Source organism: Aquarana catesbeiana, linkage group LG02 (genome assembly GCF_042186555.1).
Source record: "Aquarana catesbeiana isolate 2022-GZ linkage group LG02, ASM4218655v1, whole genome shotgun sequence".
NCBI lineage: Eukaryota > Metazoa > Chordata > Amphibia > Anura > Ranidae > Aquarana > Aquarana catesbeiana.
The window spans coordinates 71,583,730-71,601,786 of record NC_133325.1 but is presented as its reverse complement, the minus strand read 5'-3'; the positions used below and the strand labels follow the sequence as shown (position 1 = coordinate 71,601,786).

The 18,057-nt window shown below is 43.0% G+C and overlaps 1 protein-coding gene across 1 annotated transcript in view; it reads left to right on the top strand.

The window, feature by feature from the left end:
• Nucleotides 1-18,057, top strand: part of LOC141126959 (phosphatidylinositol-3,5-bisphosphate 3-phosphatase MTMR2-like) — a 90,535-nt gene that overhangs the window by 13,085 nt on the left and 59,393 nt on the right. Inside the window, exon 4 of the mRNA XM_073613043.1 lies at nucleotides 12,778-12,872. Coding sequence (XP_073469144.1) covers nucleotides 12,778-12,872 — 95 coding nt within the window. The remainder of the gene's footprint in view (nucleotides 1-12,777; nucleotides 12,873-18,057) is intronic.

The following is an 18,057-nucleotide window of genomic DNA, read 5'->3' as shown; positions in this document are numbered from 1 at the left end:
CAAGAATGAACAGTCTACAAAGTTGTAGAGCTGCACGATTCTGGCTAAGATGAGAATCACCATTCTTTTGCTTAGAAAAAATAAAGATCACGATTCTCACGGCGTAACATCATCTTTCACATTATACAAAAAAATTGGGCTAACTTTCCTTTATTTTTTTTTATTCATTAAAGTGTATTTTTGCTCAAAAAATTGCATTTGAAAGACCGATGAGCAAATACAATGTGACATAAAATACTGAAACAACCACCATTTTATTCTCTAAGGTCTCTGCTAAAAAATATATATATATAATGTTTAGGGGTTCTAAGTAATTTTCTACCAAAAAATCACTTTAACCACTTGAGCCCCGGACCATTATGCTGCCTAAGGACCAGAGGTCTTTTTCCAATTTGGCACTGCGTCGCTTTAACTGCTAATTGCGCGGTCATGCAATGCTGTACCCAAACGAAATTTGCGTCCTTTTCTTCCCACAAATAGAGCTTTCTTTTGATGGTATTTGATCACCTCTGCGGTTTTTATTTTTTGCGCTATAAACGGAAAAAGACCGAAAATTTTGAAAAAAAATGATATTTTCTACTTTTTGTTATAAAAAAAATCCAATAAACTAAATTTTAGTCATACATTTAGGCCAAAATGTATTCGGCCACATGTCTTTGGTAAAAAAAATGTCAATAAGCGTATATTTATTGGTTTGCGCAAAAGTTATAGCGTCTACAAACTAGGGTACATTTTCTGGAATTTACACAGCTTTTAGTTTATGACTACTTTATGTCATTTCTTGAGGTGCTAAAATGGCAGGGCAGTACAAAACCCCCCCAAATGACCCCATTTTGGAAAGTAGACACCCCAAGGAAATTGCTGAGAGGCATGTTGAACCCATTGAATATTTATTTTTTTTGTCCCAAGTGATTGAAAAATGACAAAAAAAAAAAAAAAAAAAAAATATTTACAAAAAGTCGTCACTAAATGATATATTGCTCACACAGGCCATGGGCCTATGTGGAATTGCACCCCAAAATACATTTAGCTGCTTCTCCTGAGTATGGGGATACCACATGTGTGGGACTTTTTGGGAGCCTAGCCGCGTACGGGGCCCCGAAAACCAATCACCGCCTTCAGGATTTCTAAGGGTGTAAATTTTTGCTTTCACTCTTCACTGCCTATCACAGTTTCGGAGGCCATGGAATGCCCAGGTGGCACAACCCCCCCCCAAATGACCCCATTTTGGAAAGTAGACACCCCAAGCTATTTGCTGAGAGGCATATTGAGTCCATGGAATATTTTATATTTTGACACAAGTTGCGGGAAAGTGACACTTTTTTTTTTTTTTTTTTTTTTTTTTTCATAAAGTTGTCACTAAATGATATATTGCTCACACAGGCCATGGGCATATGTGGAATTGCACCCCAAAATACATTTAGCTGCTTCTCCTGAGTATGGGGATACCACATGTGTGGGACTTTTTGGGAGCCTAGCCGCGTACTGGACCCCGAAAACCAATCACTGCCTTCCGGATTTCTAAGGGTGAAAATTTTTGATTTCACTCTTTACTGCCTATCACAGTTTCGGAGGCCATGGAATGCCCAGGTGGCACAAAACCCCCCCAAATGACCCCATTTTGGAAAGTAGACACCCCAAGCTATTTGCTGAAAGGCATGGTGAGTATTTTGCAGCTCTCATTTGTTTTTGAAAATGAAGAAAGACAAGAAAAAACTTTTTTTTTTTTCTTTTTTCAATTTTCAAAACTTTGTGACAAAAAGTGAGGTCTGCAAAATACTCACTATACCTCTCAGCAAATAGCTTGGGGTGTCTACTTTCCAAAATGGGGTCATTTGGGGGGGTTTTGTGCCACCTGGGCATTCCATGGCCTCCGAAACTGTGATAGGCAGTGAAGAGTGAAATCAAAAATTCACGCCCTTAGAAAGCCTGAAGGCGGTGCTTGGTTTTCGGGGTCCCGTACGCGGCTAGGCTCCCAAAAAGTCTCACACATGTGGTATCCCCGTACTCAGGAGAAGCAGCAGAATGTATTTTGGGGTGTAATTTCACATATTTCCATGGCATGTTTGAGCAATATATCATTTAGTGACAACTTTGTGCAAAAAAAAAAAAATTTGTCTCTTTCCCGCAACTTGTGTCGCAATATAAAATATTCCATGGACTCGACATGCCTCTCAGCAAATAGCTTGGGGTGTCTACTTTCCAAAATGGGGTCATTTGGGGGGGTTTTGAACTGTCCTGGCATTTTATGCACAACATTTAGAAGCTTATGTCACACATCACCAACTCTTCTAACCACTTGAAGACAAAGCCCTTTCTGACACTTATTGTTTACATGAAAAAGTTTTTTTTTTTTGCAAAAAAATTACTTTGAACCCCCAAACATTATATATTTTTTTAAAGCAAATGCCCTACAGATTAAAATGGTGGGTGTTTCATTTTTTTTTTTCACACAGTAATTGCGCAGCGATTTTTCAAACGCATTTTTTGGGGAAAAAACACACTTTTTTTAATTTTAATGCACTAAAACACGCTATATTGCCCAAATGTTTGATGAAATAAAAAAGATGATCTTAGGCCGAGTACATGGATACCAAACATGACATGCTTTAAAATTGCGCACAAACGTGCAGTGGCAACAAAATAAATACATGTTTAAAAGCCTTCAAAAGCCTTTACCGGTTACCACTTTAGATTTACAGAGGAGGTCTACTGGAAAAATTACTGCACTCGATCTGGCCTTCGCGGTGATACCTCACATGCATGGTGCAATTGCTGTTTATGTTTGACGACAGACCGCCGCTTGCGTTCGCCTTAGCGCGAGAGCAGGGGGCGACAGGGGTGTTTTTTTTTTTTTTTTTTTCTTTATTATTTTTTTGCTTTTTTAATCTTACTTTTAAACTGTTCCTTTCATATTTTTTTTTTTAATCATTTTTATTGTTATCTCGGGGAATGTAAATATCCCCTATGATAGCAATAGGTAGTGACAGGTACTCTTTTTTTGAAAAAATTGGGGTCTATTAGACCCTAGATCTCTCCTCTGCCCTCAAAGCATCTGACCACACCAAGATCGGTGTGATAAAATGCTTCCCCAATTTCCCAATGGCGCTATTTACATCCGGCGAAATCTAAGTCATGAAATACTCGTAGCTTCCGGTTTCTTAGGCCATAGAGATGTTTGGAGCCACTCTGGTCTCTGATCAGCTCTATGGTCAGCTGGCTGAATCACCGGCTGCATTCTCAGGTTCCCTGTTGAGACAGGAGAGCCAGAGAAAAACACGGAAGACGGTGGGGGGGGGGGGCATTCCCTCCCACGGCTTGTAAAGGCAGTCTAGAGGCTAATTAGCCGCTAGGATTGCTTTTACATGAAAGCCGACCGCTGGCTGAAAAGAATGATACCAAGATGATACCTAAACCTGCAGGCATCATTCTGGTATAACCACTCAAAGTCGTGAATGGCGTACCTGAAGACAAAAAAATGGTTAACAATGGTTAACAATAAAGCACAGTAAAGTGTAAATAATTACACACCTGAAAAACAAACATGATAAAACATAATAACAATAACAATAACAATAAAACATTGCAGAATAGAATACAGTAAAAAAGAGCAGAACAATAGAGAGAGAGAATAGAGAGAGAGAGAACAATAAAACAACAACTATTTTTTTTTATTTCATATTTTTTTTTTTTTTTACACTTTTTTTGTAACTAACTTTTATAACGGTAACCGGTTCCAGGTTCGGGTCTCTCAAAATGCGATGGCATCTTGGGAGACCCTGTGAAAGTGTGCCTAGTCTGTGCAATGCTGTACCCTACGCTAATACTCAACTAGTGAATGGTAGCGTTCAAAACATTCACCAATGCAAGACCAGGATTGTCAGGACAGGAGGGACAATAATAGCGGGTGTCACGCCTATATCCGCGCTCTTACTGCAGACACAACATCTTTTTTGGGGGTTCGTTGGGTAGGGGTACTCGGGAGGACATAAAAATGCCTCTCATGCAGCCGACTGCATTTGGTTGGGGATGTGAATGGGGGAAGTACGGGCGCTGCAGAAGCGGTGGGTTCCCAATTAGGATTGGCGAATGCAGCAGGAAGGGCATTATGGGCACGACGGGCCTGTGTTTGTCTTTTTGGTGGCAGCGGGACACTACTTGTGCTTGCCACCTCACCAGCTTCAACTGCACTTATGGGACTCGCCACGTCACCAAGTGTTACTGCAGTGCTGGTTTGACTACGACCGGGGTGTACTAGGCCGCTGGCGCTTGCCAGTTCACCAAAACGCTACCAAAAAACGTTAGCGATCGCAGGGATCAGGCCTGACTCTGCGAACGCTGCAGTTATGCGTTTAGTGTTTTGTAAGTGTCAGTGATCGATCGATACTGCACTTGGGTGGGCTGGGCCGGGCCGGGCGGAGGGGCAAAACGCAGGTGCTAGCAGGTATCTGGGCTGATCCCGCTAACACTGCGTTTTTGGGAACCCTAAACTGCTGGTGACGCTAGTATAGATCTGATCGGATCAGATATTGATCCGTTCAGATACTATACCACTAAGGGAGGTGTACGGTGCGTGCGTGGGTGTTAGCGGTACTGGCGCTAATCTGACGCTGCCTGGGGCTGGTGCTTGCCAGTTCACCAAAACGCTACAAAAAAAACTGTTAGCGATCGCAGGGATCAGGCCTGACTCTGCGAACGTTGCAGTTATGCGTTTAGTGTTTTGTAAGTGTCAGTGATCGATCGATACTGCACTTGGGTGGGCTGGGCTGGGCCGGGCAGAGGGGCAAAACGCAGGTGCTAGCAGGTATCTGGGCTGATTCCGCTAACACTGCGTTTTTGGGAACCCTAAACTGCTGGGGACGCTAGTATAGATCTGATCGGATCAGATATTGATCCGTTCAGATACTATACCACTAAGGGAGGCGTATGCTGCGTGCGTGGGTGTTAGCGGTACTGGCGCTAACCTGACGCCTGGGGCTGGTGCTTGCCAGTTCACCAAAATGCTACCAAAAAAACTGTTAGCGATTGCAGGGATCAGGCCTGACTCTGCGAACGTTGCAGTTATGCGTTTAGTGTTTTGTAAGTGTCAGTGATCGATCGATACTGCACTTGGGTGGGCTGGGCTGGGCCGGGCGGAGGGGCAAAACGCAGGTGCTAGCAGGTATCTGGGCTGATTCCGCTAACACTGCGTTTTTGGGAACCCTAAACTGCTGGGGACGCTAGTATAGATCTGATCGGATCAGATATTGATCCGTTCAGATACTATACCACTAAGGGAGGCGTATGCTGCGTGCGTGGGTGTTAGCGGTACTGGCGCTAACCTGACGCCTGGGGCTGGTGCTTGCCAGTTCACCAAAATGCTACCAATAAAACTGTTAGCGATCGCAGGGATCAGGCCTGACTCTGCGAACGCTGCAGTTATGCGTTTAGTGTTTTGTAAGTGACAGTGATCGATCGATACTGCACTTGGGTGGGCTGGGCGGAGGCACAAAACGCAGGTGCTAGCAGGTATCTGGGCTGATCCCGCTAACACTGCGTTTTTGGGAACCCTAAACTGCTGGGGACGCTAGTATAGATCTGATCGGATCAGATATTGATCCGATCAGATACTATACCACTAAGGGAGGCGTATGCTCCATGCGTGGGTGTTAGCGGTACTGGCGCTAATCTGACGCTGCCTGGGGCGACGCATATCACCGCCGGGCGATCAGGGGGCTAAACCTTTATTAGGTAATAAACGGCGGGTGCCCTGACACTATAAAAAATAAACGAACTAACCAGCGTCATCCGTAACAGTTATACGGTGATCAGTGGTGAAAGGGTTAACTAGGGGGCAATCAAGGGGTTAAAACATTTATTAGATAGTATATGGGGGTCCCTGACGCTATAAAACGCTGACGGCGAACCTAAATATTTACCTCACTAACTAGCGTCACCAGCGACACTAATACAGCGATCAGAAAAATGATCGCTTAGTGACACTGGTGACAGGGGGTGATCAAGGGGTTAAAACTTTATTAGGGGGGGTTAGGGGGGTACCCTAGACCTAAAGGGGGGTAATACTCACTGTCCCAACACTGTAACTGTCACAAACTGACACTATGCAGTAATCAGAAAAAAAAAAAAAAAAAAAAAAAACTGCTGGTGTCAGTTTGTGACAGGGGGGGGGGTGTGATTGGGGGGGGATCGGGGGGCGATCGGGGGGGGGATCGGGGTGTTTTGTGTGCCTGGCATGTTCTACTGTGTTGTGTAGTGTTGGTGCACTCACATAGATGTCTTCTCTCCTCGGGCCGGAACGGAAAATACCGACCCGAGGGGAGATGACATCACTTCCTTTGCTGCTGTTTAGCATACAGCAGCAAAGGAGTGTTCTCATTGGCCGGCGGCGATCGCGAGGGGGGGGCCACGAACGGATGGTCTCCCCCTCATCACCGATCGCCACTGGACAAAAGACGACCGCCTCGGGCACCGGGGGGGGGTCCGATCGGACCCCCCACCCGCGGAAGGCAAATCACGTACCCTGTACGTGATTTTGCCTGTCCGTGCCACTTTGCCGACGTACATCGGCGTGAGGCGGTCGTCAAGTGGTTAACTTGTAATCAACAAGTGTCAGAAAAAGGTTTAGTCTTTAAGTGGTTTAAACTTCCCTCATTTACAGACCAAAGTTCATTCCTTGGATCTAAGAACGAAATGTTACTTTGTTTATAATTATCTCCGATGTTGAGATAAACTTGGCAGGCTGCCTGGATTTTTTTTTTTTTTTGTTGGTTGTCAGAAGTGAGAAGAGAACTCTGCACTAGTTAGATAGAATCATGGAAATGCTGTTTTAAGTTCAGGAGGGGGGCAGAATTGCGATTTCGATTCTCTAACGATTAATCGTGCACTTCTACAAAGTTGTGATTCTTGTTCTGCATACTTGTTGAAGATCAGTGACTCGTTGGATCATGAAGCCAGAATCAACGTGGTGGCTTACACCCAGTTTCTTTAATAGCAAGTCCACAATGGCAAACTATATACTAATGGGTGTGCTGAGACTGCTCGAGCATGCTGTGTTCAGATATATTTAAGACCAAATTCCCCAGAGATGAAATGTAACTAGAACTTACACTTCTACTATAAGAGGAATAGGATAGAATTTTAAAGAAGAATTCTAGGTATAGATATGTTCACATAGTTACATTAGACCAGCTTGGATAAGTGTAACTTTGCACATACCATATCTGTGGGATCCCTTTAAAACAGCTATTCTCAACCAGGGGTTCAATGGAATCCTAGGGTACCTCCAGAGGTTACTAGTGGTTCCTTGAACTGTGGCTGATCGATTCTTTCTGATGGTACCTGCATAATTCCAAGTCCAACTCCACTTGGCAAGAGCCAGCAGCATGACGCAATTATATATTTAGCTGTCTGTATGGGTGGCATTCTGATCAGCACTGTAAGGGACATTCTTTCCTCTGACCCCAATTGTTTACATTTTATCTGGGGTCCCCCAAGCCCTAAAAAGGGTAAAAAGGTCAAGGAAGTCTACTCTAAAATTGGAAAATCACTGTAGTAGGCATCACTACTCCAGTGATCTCCACTTGCCCTTGCTTCACTTCAGGGTCCTCTGCTGAGCAGCTAACCTGCTGCATTCTCAAAGCCAGAGGTCACCCGCTCAGCGCAGGTGCTATTCAGAGATCACTTTGCATTTCTCAGTGAATGCAAAGTGTGCTCTGATTGGGCAAGGTATAAAAGGCAGGGCAGTGACGTCACGCTCTCTGCCTCATCCAATCAGAGGATGCTTTGCATTTACTGAGAAGTTGCAAAGCATTCTTTGAATGGCACCCATGCCCAACAGCCAACCTTTTGTGTTCCCATTGCAAGAGAGCAGCCACTTAGCACGAGACCCAGAATCTAGTGGTAATAATTTGTAGTAGGGATGCCTACTACAGTGATTTCCAGCTTCTAGAGGGATTCCACAGGTATGGTACTGTATATGCATAATTGCAAGCTGGACCAATGCAATCATTTAAACATATTGATACCTAGAATTCTTCTTTAAAAATACTTGTAGCACAACTATCAGAAATTTGACTCTATAATATCTTCCTATACTCTCCTGTACAACTGAAATTTGACTGCAAGCAGGAGATCCTGCACTGTAGGGCAGTCAGATGCTGTTGTACAATACTTCCAAATGAATATTGTTTTTAGGCACTGAGGGATACAAGGATAGATGTATAGAGGGAATGTAGAGTCAATATTTTTGGATATACTCAAAATGTATCGAATAATCAGTGAACAGTTGTAAACGGCACACTCCACTCCCAGCGCTTATGAACCAAAATACCAAAAGGAAAATACTAGAAACTACTATAATCAAAACAAAATCGTAAACAAATATGCTGAATAAATCCAACATTAGCAGCGCTCAAATTTAAATGTAATTGAAATGGATAAATCCATCCATTTCAATATAATTGTGTAAAGTCCATCCATATAATCACATATATTGGATTAATAAAATCAAAGTTAAAAGTCCATCCATATTATCCATGTGTGGTATATATCCTAAACGATTAGCCGTCACCACACCTCCTCAGATCTCTCCCCTATGGTAATGAACTCACCAGATAATCAATAGGAATGCCCTGCGAGGCCACACCTGATGAGGGAGAAGTAGCTGGGCAAGTGATCTACAGGTAGTGGCAGAGAACAGAAACAACCTTTGACACGCCAGAGGAAGATAAAGAGGTCGGGATCTCTGAACCAAGTCATCCCCCATTCATCGAGAGTGACACTTAGATGGAACGGCCGGATCGCTATTCCTTGAATCGATTTTAACACAGGCGCATTCCTATTGTTTATCCGGTGAGTTCATTACCATGGGGGAGAGATCTCAGGAGGTGTGGTGACGGCTAATCGTTTAGGATTTATACCGCACATGGATAATATGGATGGACTTTTAACTTTGATTTTATTAATCCAATATATGTGAATATATGGATGGACTTTACACAATTATATTGAAATAGATGGATTTATACATTTCAATTACATTTAGAGTGCTGCTAATGTTGGATTTATTTAGCATAATTGTTTATGATTTTTGGATATACATTTAAAAAAGCTTTGGAAATGCAGGGTAAAGAAACACTGAGGTTGATTTACTAAAGGCAAATATACTGTGCACTGCAAGTGCACTTGCTCCAGAACCAGTAAATTAGATAAATGTTCACTTTGCAAAGAATACTCAATCACATGCAAGGGGGGAAAAAAAAAAAGCGTTTTTGTTTGCACATGATTGGATTATGGAAATCAGCAGAGCATCCCTCCTGAGTCTAGATATAGAGCAACTACAATTGCAGTGCACAGTATCTCAACCTCATTGTCCGTTGTCCTAAATGGGTTAAGTGACATCGTCTGTGTTAAGCCCCTGGCGCCGGCACCTCCCGGGGTGTCCTGCCGAAAAAGGTCCCCCAGCGGATAATGCCCCCCCTGTACTGCGCAGGTGCAGCACTTGCGCAGTACGAACCACAACGGAGCCGCCTAAAATAGCCGAAGATAAACAGCTGTGAGTCAGCTGTGCACGGCTCCTGCGCAATGACAACGACATTGTGCCAGACGCTGCCGCACACTCCCGATGCTCGTGCTACTCTGCAAGGGGCGGGTATATTACTGTTATATCGTGTAAGGGGCAGATGGCTACACAAGAGGGAGAATTTTAAATTGATGGGCAGAGCTGGTAACTTAGGGGTGCTTTTAACAATAAACCACACGTCTTTGCGGGGCGTGTTTAAACAAATGAAGGGCGGGTTTTGCAATGTTGATCCCAACTTATCAGCTCTGCCCATCAATTTAAAATTCACCCTCTTGTGTAGCTATCCGCCCCTTACACGATATAATAATAATACACCTGCCCCTTGCAGAGTAGCATGAGCATCGGGAGCGTGTGGCAGCGTCGTCGTCATTGTGCAGGCGCCGTGTACAGCTGACTCACAGCTGTTCATCTTTGGCTATTTTCGGCGGCTCCGTTGTGGTTCGTACTGCACAAGCACTGCGCCTGCGCAGTACAGAGGGGGCATTATCCGCTGGGGGACCTTTCTCGGCAGAACACCGGCCCTTTAAGGTGTTTTAGATGCCGGGAGGCGGGGTTTATGATCGTGTGACTTCAAATGATTGGAAAGCTCCTGACTGCAAGCAGTGTTCGGGAGCTTTCCCTTGGCCGCCAGTAACTGTGACGGGAGCGTGCAGGGAGTGCGCTCTCGATTTCACCTTGTTTTGCAATATTGCACGCAATAATTAGGTCGCTTGGCACCAAGACGCTGCATATTTGTGTGCTGTAAGTGCCTAGGGGTTAAGCCTCCAACCAATTAACATGGATCTGGCGATTCCCACCCTGCTCCTTCCTGTGTCTCAGCCTGTGCAAAACACCAAGTATTTCTGGATATGGGGAGCATCCTACCTCTCATGATTTCAAACTACAAAATGTTCATAAAAATATCAGCATATATATTTACAACATTAAGGTCCTTGCTACAATTGCTGGGATGTATATATGAATATTCAATAAAGTCTTATGCAGTAGAAAAAGAAATAGATGCAGAACCAAAGTGGTGAAGGGATAGAAACACTCCTCAGTCCCAGTCAGGGTTCATAGGTGCACTCCACACATTTCAAAATCCCATGTGTTATCGCCATGTGTCGCCATCACCAAAAACAAAATGCCTGCTTACCAGATTATCAGACCTATAGAAAAGGTCAACTGCACCTGTGGCTGATTACCCTGCCAGGGCCTTTGGACTGCAGTAACTTTGGTACACAGTAGTCCTATGAGTGCTCCCTCTTGTCCTCTCACCTCCACTGTCCACGGATGTCCCACTCAAAAGAGAAGAAAGAGGCTCCACATAGTGTAAGATCCAACGATATTTTATTCCAAAAAGTTTAAAAATGTAAAAAGGAGAGAACATCTCTCTATCACATAAAAGAATATACCGGCCGGTACAAAAAGCATTCACCCGCCCTTTCGGGACTTCGTATGTCGCGATGACGTCAGCACGTCGTCCGTCTGACTAGTTTCGTCACAGATTGACGTCGTCCTGGGGCACGGGGGATGTGCTGCGTCATCGCCTTAAATATACAAGCAAACAAACCAAGCCTCGTTTTGAGTTCCGAGGACTCAGTACAGAAACCAAGCCTCTTATTGGCCATACAGGGCAAACCTCCCTATGAGGGTAAACTGGACACCTCTTGTGTTGTATCTTTAGCTCAACTCAGCCCCATTAACACATAACGCTATTAATGGGTGTATATATAGCACTAGAAATAGGCTAAACTAGGAAAAAAGGTGCAAAAAAAAAGCACCAAAAATGCGGACAGCATCGCAAATCAATCCAAAGATAATCCTGTGCTGCCCTCTATAGGCCACCCCACTGTTTGCACCCATAGACTACTTTGTCATTTCCACGTACAGGAAGCATTTACGTGGGAAAGCGTAAGTTTCGGGCGAAGAAACAGGCAGGAGGCACTCTGATGCTGACTCCGCATGAAGACCCACCTGACACCAAGTCAGATGGTGTACAAACACAGTAAAATATACTACTCAACAATTTAAAATTATTAAAAAAGCTCTCTTATTCACAAAAGTTTACTCTGAAAGATAAAAAATGTTGAATAAGGTATAAATATAAAAAAAATATATATATGTAAAAAAATATTATAAATATAAAATAAAATAAAAAAATTATAATATATTTCTCAGGCAATGGTCAACGATGTAATAGGTGCACTCCACACATCTGGGGTGCCAAGGCTCGCCATCACTGGCCTAGGCTAATGACCACACAAGAAACAGGAAGTGGGCTGTATAAGGTATTTAGTGGAAGAAAAAAAATGTTTTACTACCCAAAGTTAAAATTACAAGGGCAGAGGATTTAATAAATGGAAAGATGAAAAAATGACTGAAGGTCCACTTTACGTTCCTTTTGGGATTGCTTGTTCTCATTATATATTAACAAACAGGTTTTTTTTGTTTAGTTTTTTTGGTACTATTTTTGAACTTTTACTTAGCTCTTTACCATTACTTGCACAGTTTTTTGCATTTGCACTTTATTTTTATGTATTGCACAGACATTATTTTGTATGGTAAAGAATTTTTTATTCAGCAATTATATTGTTTGTTTAACATTGTGATATGTGATAATTGATTATTATGCACAGTTATTAGGTATTCACAAATATTTATTTAGTTTAATTTAATACTGGAGATCAGCGCCACACTCCACCTATCTTCATTCAACTTAGCTTTTTAGTTAATACCAAAATTGGAGGGGTAGCGATTTGTTACATAATACATTTTCTCCTCTTTCCACCCATACCCTAGGCGCTCTATATTTTTTCTTTATCATACAGATTGTATGGCTGAACGCATTGCATTCAGACCAAAGTCGTGCAGGACAATTTTTTTGGTCCGCACCAGAATCGGATCGCATGGGTGTTCACACCCATGCGATCCGATTCCTGTCTGAATTGACAGTTCACACTGCGATATGCAAACCGATCTGGGGGTGTCAAAGTACAGATACGCAGATATGCGGCACCACGGCAAAAAGCCCAGTCCAGTGAGGTCGCATTTGTGTTATGTCAGTGTGAAGGGGTTAATCTGTGTGCCATCATTGGTGGTCTGAGTTTTATGTAGTTCAGTCAGTTTCTTATGAAATGATGTTGCTCATTATAAAATGAGTTTATATTGAACATTATGTTTGTATCACAGAGGTAATTCTGTGTTTTCTTTTGTAGCTAAAGATGTCACATACATCTGTCCATTTACTGGGGCCATCCGGGGGAGCTTCACAGTTACCAACTACAGACTGTACTTTAAAAGTTTGGAGCGGGTAAGACCATTTAGTGATTTCTCTTTGATTTGTTTTTTTTTGTATTTGTGAATAGATTCCTCATTCAGCTGATATATTTAAATTGTTTGTTACCCCTACATTTCATACCTGATATGTGTCTGTTGTACCATGTATGTCTGTTAAGAATCATTTTGTTCTCTTTTGTATTGCTTCCTTTATGTGAAATACCTGGTGATCCTAGGAGGTCCCCCTGCTTTCCTTTTGCATACTGACCACACTAGGCATGAGAGCACATCCATCTCAGCGTGGTCAGTTTATTGGCTTCGCTGGGAGAACAGCCTGCATGTCCTCCACTTGTGCTGAAACACCTCCCTGCACAGCTCTTCACTGACTGGGAAGATCAGTGTATTGCTGTTTCTCGGCCTCCTGCTGACATCCCCCTGCAGTCTCCACCACCACCTCTCTGTGCAGCTGAGAACAGAGGTGATGTAAATAGAAAAAGAGAATTTATAATAAGAATATAATATAATATAATAATATACACAACTAAGGCTAAAACAACTAATCTGCATAATCGATTACGAAAATAGTTGTTAAATATTTTCATAATCGATTAGATGGCCTGCATACAGAATGCATTATTTGTTTACATATCAGAAAATACAGTTGAAGCACACATACAGCTCAGTACATCATCCATAATACATGTCAGTATACACAGTGCATCACATATACACCTCCGTACTAGGGCTGGGGAAAAAATTGATTTAAAACTTGAATCGAGTTGAGAGGTCAAATCGATTCAAAATTTAAGCAAATCGATTTTTTTTTTTTTCACCCCTATTCAGGGGGCCTAAAACGCCTCACCATCTCATCCCTTCTATGCGTACCACTATGCGGGCATGGAAGGTGGGTGAGGCACTGAGGGCACCCCAGTCAAACTCCTGGTCTCCTCACACCCCCCTGTGGCTGAACCCTAACCTATCACAATTCAATACCATCCCGGATCCACAGGCCTGGGCCAAATACAAAATACTGACCCTTGAGCTCAGTCTCAGCTCTACTGGTCCCTGCTGGTTGCTGCCGGCCCCGAGTTGTCCCCCCTCCGCAGGAAATGGGTGGGGGAAAAATTTAATAAAAAAGATTTTGCAAAAAAAAAAAAAATATAAAAAAAGTACGGAAACTTTTTGAAGACCCCATATATCTTCTATCTGTTATTCTCAGAGTGGATTAGATATTTTGTTCTCTAACCATATACAGTGAGGGAAAAAAGTATTTGATCCCCTGCTGATTTTGTACATTTGCCCACTGACAAAGAAATGATCAGTCGATAATTTTAATGGTAGGTTTATTTTAATAGTGAGAGACAGAATAACAACAAAAATATCCAGAAAACCGCATTTCAAAAAAGTTATAAATTGATTTGCATTTTAATGAGTGCAATAACTATTTGATCCCCTATCAATCAGCAAGATTTCTGGCTCTACACTTATTGCTCTGGAAAAATACATCCCCCATTGGCGAGGCAGTAATGGTAAAAGGAACATCTCATGGGCCGAGACCAGTTGGATCTTGTTTTTGGGAAATGGATTTGTTCCTAATGACAATGTTAAAGCGTAACTATGTCGTTTTAAGTGTAAGTGCACTACTATTTTTTTTTTTTAAATAAAAATTGTGAGTTATACAGTATTGCGCTATGTGGAGCTTTATGTTTTACATATACCTCGCCCATTGAGCATGCCCTTCCATGATTGTTGGTCCACCATATCTGCATACTGATTGTTTGGAGATGTTTGATGTCATCCGAGCTAAAGCGACTGGATCCAAAGCCTAAACCAAGCGCATATTGATCTCCCTGAGTAAGGGGGATCGCTGGCTCTCTGCTAGGTTACCAGTTTAGAGTTGCACAGGAGATCTGATGCTAGAATTATTGCTCTCGCTCTGATTTCGACAGTACCTCACGTGTGGTGGGAGCACTGTTTACATATGTGTGCGGGAGTACCGTATGGGTTTGCATTTGCTCGTAAGCACAGTGGGACAGGGGCACTTTAATTCTTTTTAGTATTTATTTTATACTAAAAAAAAAAATTTTACTATTTTTTTTTTTTTTTTTTAAATAACTTTATTGCTATCACAAGGGATGAACAACATTCCTTGTGACGGCATGGGCCATGACAGGTCCCCTTAATGGAGAGATCTGGGGTCTATTAGACCCCAAATTTCTCCTCTAGCCTCCCATGCAGCCAATCAGACACTGGTGGGCAGGTAAACTAAAAGGCGGAACTGGAAATGACAAACTACTCGTTACTCCCGTTTCACGGGCTTACAGAGAGATTAAGGAACAACCTCAGTTCCTCTCTGTGTAGTGCAGCAATCGCCACCAGACGCATATCGCCTGGGCTCCGCGATGAGACAGTAGAGCATGGAAAAGGTGGTGGCGGCTGTAGGAGAGGGGTGGGAAACCTTTCTGCCACCCACTGAAGTGATCAAGTGGCTAATTAGCCACTCGGATCACTTCTGCCTTACTGGGAATCGCCGGATGAAAAGATCTGTACTGGGATGATACCTGTAGGTGCAGACATCATCCCGGTATAACTACTGAAACCCGAGAACATCCTACGGACAGCAAGTAGTTAAGAAAAATGTATTGAAACAGGAAAAAATACAGTTAGCATGCCTTACTTTGTCTTGAGGGAATTGTTTTATCACTCACACTTGTGGGCCTCATGAACACTGGGGAGTTTGCCCAGCTTCTCTAAACTGGATCATAACTAAAACGTGCCTAAAGTCGCTTTTTGCAAACGCGTTTAAGTGCATCAAGGGGTATTATTTCATTCCATTGGCCAGAATATAATTTTTTTTCTGGCCATTGAAATGAATGAATGATCAAGCACTAAAAATACCTAGCAAGTGATGCGTGTTTTTTTTTTTCTGCCGCTAAATGCCTATGTGTGCACACCAGTCACTGCGTATTTATGCAGCAGCTGGTGTGAATAAGTATTAACATGAAGGGGCTTGTAGAGGCAGAATAAAAGTGAAGTGCCCATAAAAGTGGCTTTTGACACCCAGTGTGCACGAGGCCTTATTCAGTTTTCACCTATTGACCTGCCAGTAACAGACTTCCTGTCCTGGGGTGACAACACTGACAGAGTCTGTGCTTCTGCAGGAGCAGCATTGTCACTCTAAAGCCTCGTACACACGATTGGATTTTCGGCAGGGAATTTTGTGATGACAGACTGTTTTCCTAAAATCCGACCGTTCGTACGCTCCATCAGACAATTGTCCAACTTTCCCCCAACAAATGTTGGATGGCAGGCTAGTAAATTTTTGGCGGACAACGGTCTGTTGTCAGATTTTCGTATCGTGTGTACACAAGTCCGTCACACAAAAGTCCAAAGTACAAATACGCATGCTCGGAATCAATGCTCACCAAACACGACATTAGCAGAAGGTGTCCAAAGGGTGGCTCTCGAGAGCTGAAATCCCTCGTAGTATGTCACTACGTTCGTGTTTGTTGGCCGACAATTGTGTGCCGTTACTTTGCAAGACAAGTTCCTGACAAAAGTCTGATGCTCTGTTGGCCAACAATCCGATCGTGTGTACAAGGCTTAAGACACAGACTGCTGATTGTGGACTTGTGCTGGCAAGTGTGTTCAGCCATCTATATTTTAACCAGTGCAGCTCTTTGTACGATGTACATCCAAAGAGTGAACTTTTAATCACAAGCTGATGGCTGCAGTAGCAGCCATCAGCTTGTGTGTGTTTTGTTCAGCTGCCTCTCAGCTTTAAAGTGAAAATTTTACAGCAGCTCCAAAGCTGCCGATCATTTTTACAGAGCCATCAGCGCCTTTCCCTCTCCCGCCGGCGGCCCACCCTTCTCCCGTGGTTCATGGGCTCTTCTGCGCTTACTAGTGCCCGGGAACACAACTGCCGGCTAGGGGAGAGAGATTGCTGTGAGACCAAGGCACATGCATGCCTTGAGCTCACATGCAATCGATGAATCGAAAGTGGTGCCACTTCCAGTTTCAGATGCACCCTTTCCTGGCCAGCACAACCAGGAGACACATCTAACCAAGCCAATCTGTGCTTGGTTAGACGGTGTGAAGAGCCCCAATGTCTCCCTAAAGAGTACCTGTCACCTGCCCAATGCTATCACATAGGGGTTTATTAACTCCTTGTGATAGCAATCAAGTTAAAAAAAAATAATAATAAAATATATTAAAATAAAAAAAAATGCTGAAACCTTATTTATAATCTGAATATAGGGAAGTTGCAGCTGTATTTCTGGGTGTGTTTACTCATTATTTATAATGCAGATCAGTGGTCTCCAAACTGCGGGCCGGGGGGCCGAATGCCGCCCTTTGCTTGCTTTTATGTGGCTTTTTGGGCATTGTTCCCCCCACTGTCAGCAACAGTGGGGCATAGTTCCTAACGCTGACAACAGGACACTATTCATCCCACTGACACCAATGATGGGACACTATTCCTGCCACTGACACCAATGATGGGGCACTATTCCTCCCGCTGACACCAATGATGGGACACATTCCTCCCACTGACACCAATGATGGGACACTATTCCTCCCACTGATACCAATGATGGGACACTATTCCTCCCACTGACACCAATGATGGGACACTATTCCTCCCACTGATACCAATGATGGGGCACTATTCTTCCCGCTGACACCAATGATGGGGCACTTTTCCTCCCACTGACGCTATGAGGCACCGTTTACGTCCACTAACACATGACGTTTTCTACATCTGCTGGCCACAGTCCGGCCACCCTAAAGTTTGAAGAACAGTAAACTGGCCCTTTGTTTAAAAAGTTTGGAGACCCCTGATGTAGATGGTAGTTGACTTCCTGAAGGATAATTCTTAATTGGGATTAAGCACCCATATGCCTAATGTATAACAGCATCATGTACTACAAAAAAAAACAAAAGCATGTAAAATCTTTTATTCACTATAGTGTGTATGATATTGTATAACCTTTTATGTTGCTGTTCAGGGAGGATCAAAGAGAAATACTATTGAGTCCACTGGCAGGGCTTTCAGAGTCTATACAAGGGAGGGGTTCGCAAGTAAATAACATGCATAAAATACATTAAATGTACAGCTATGGCCAAAAGTTTTGAGAGTGACCCAAATATTAATTTTCACAAAGTCTGCTGCCTCAGTTTTTATGATGGCAATTTGCATATACTTCAGAATGTTACAA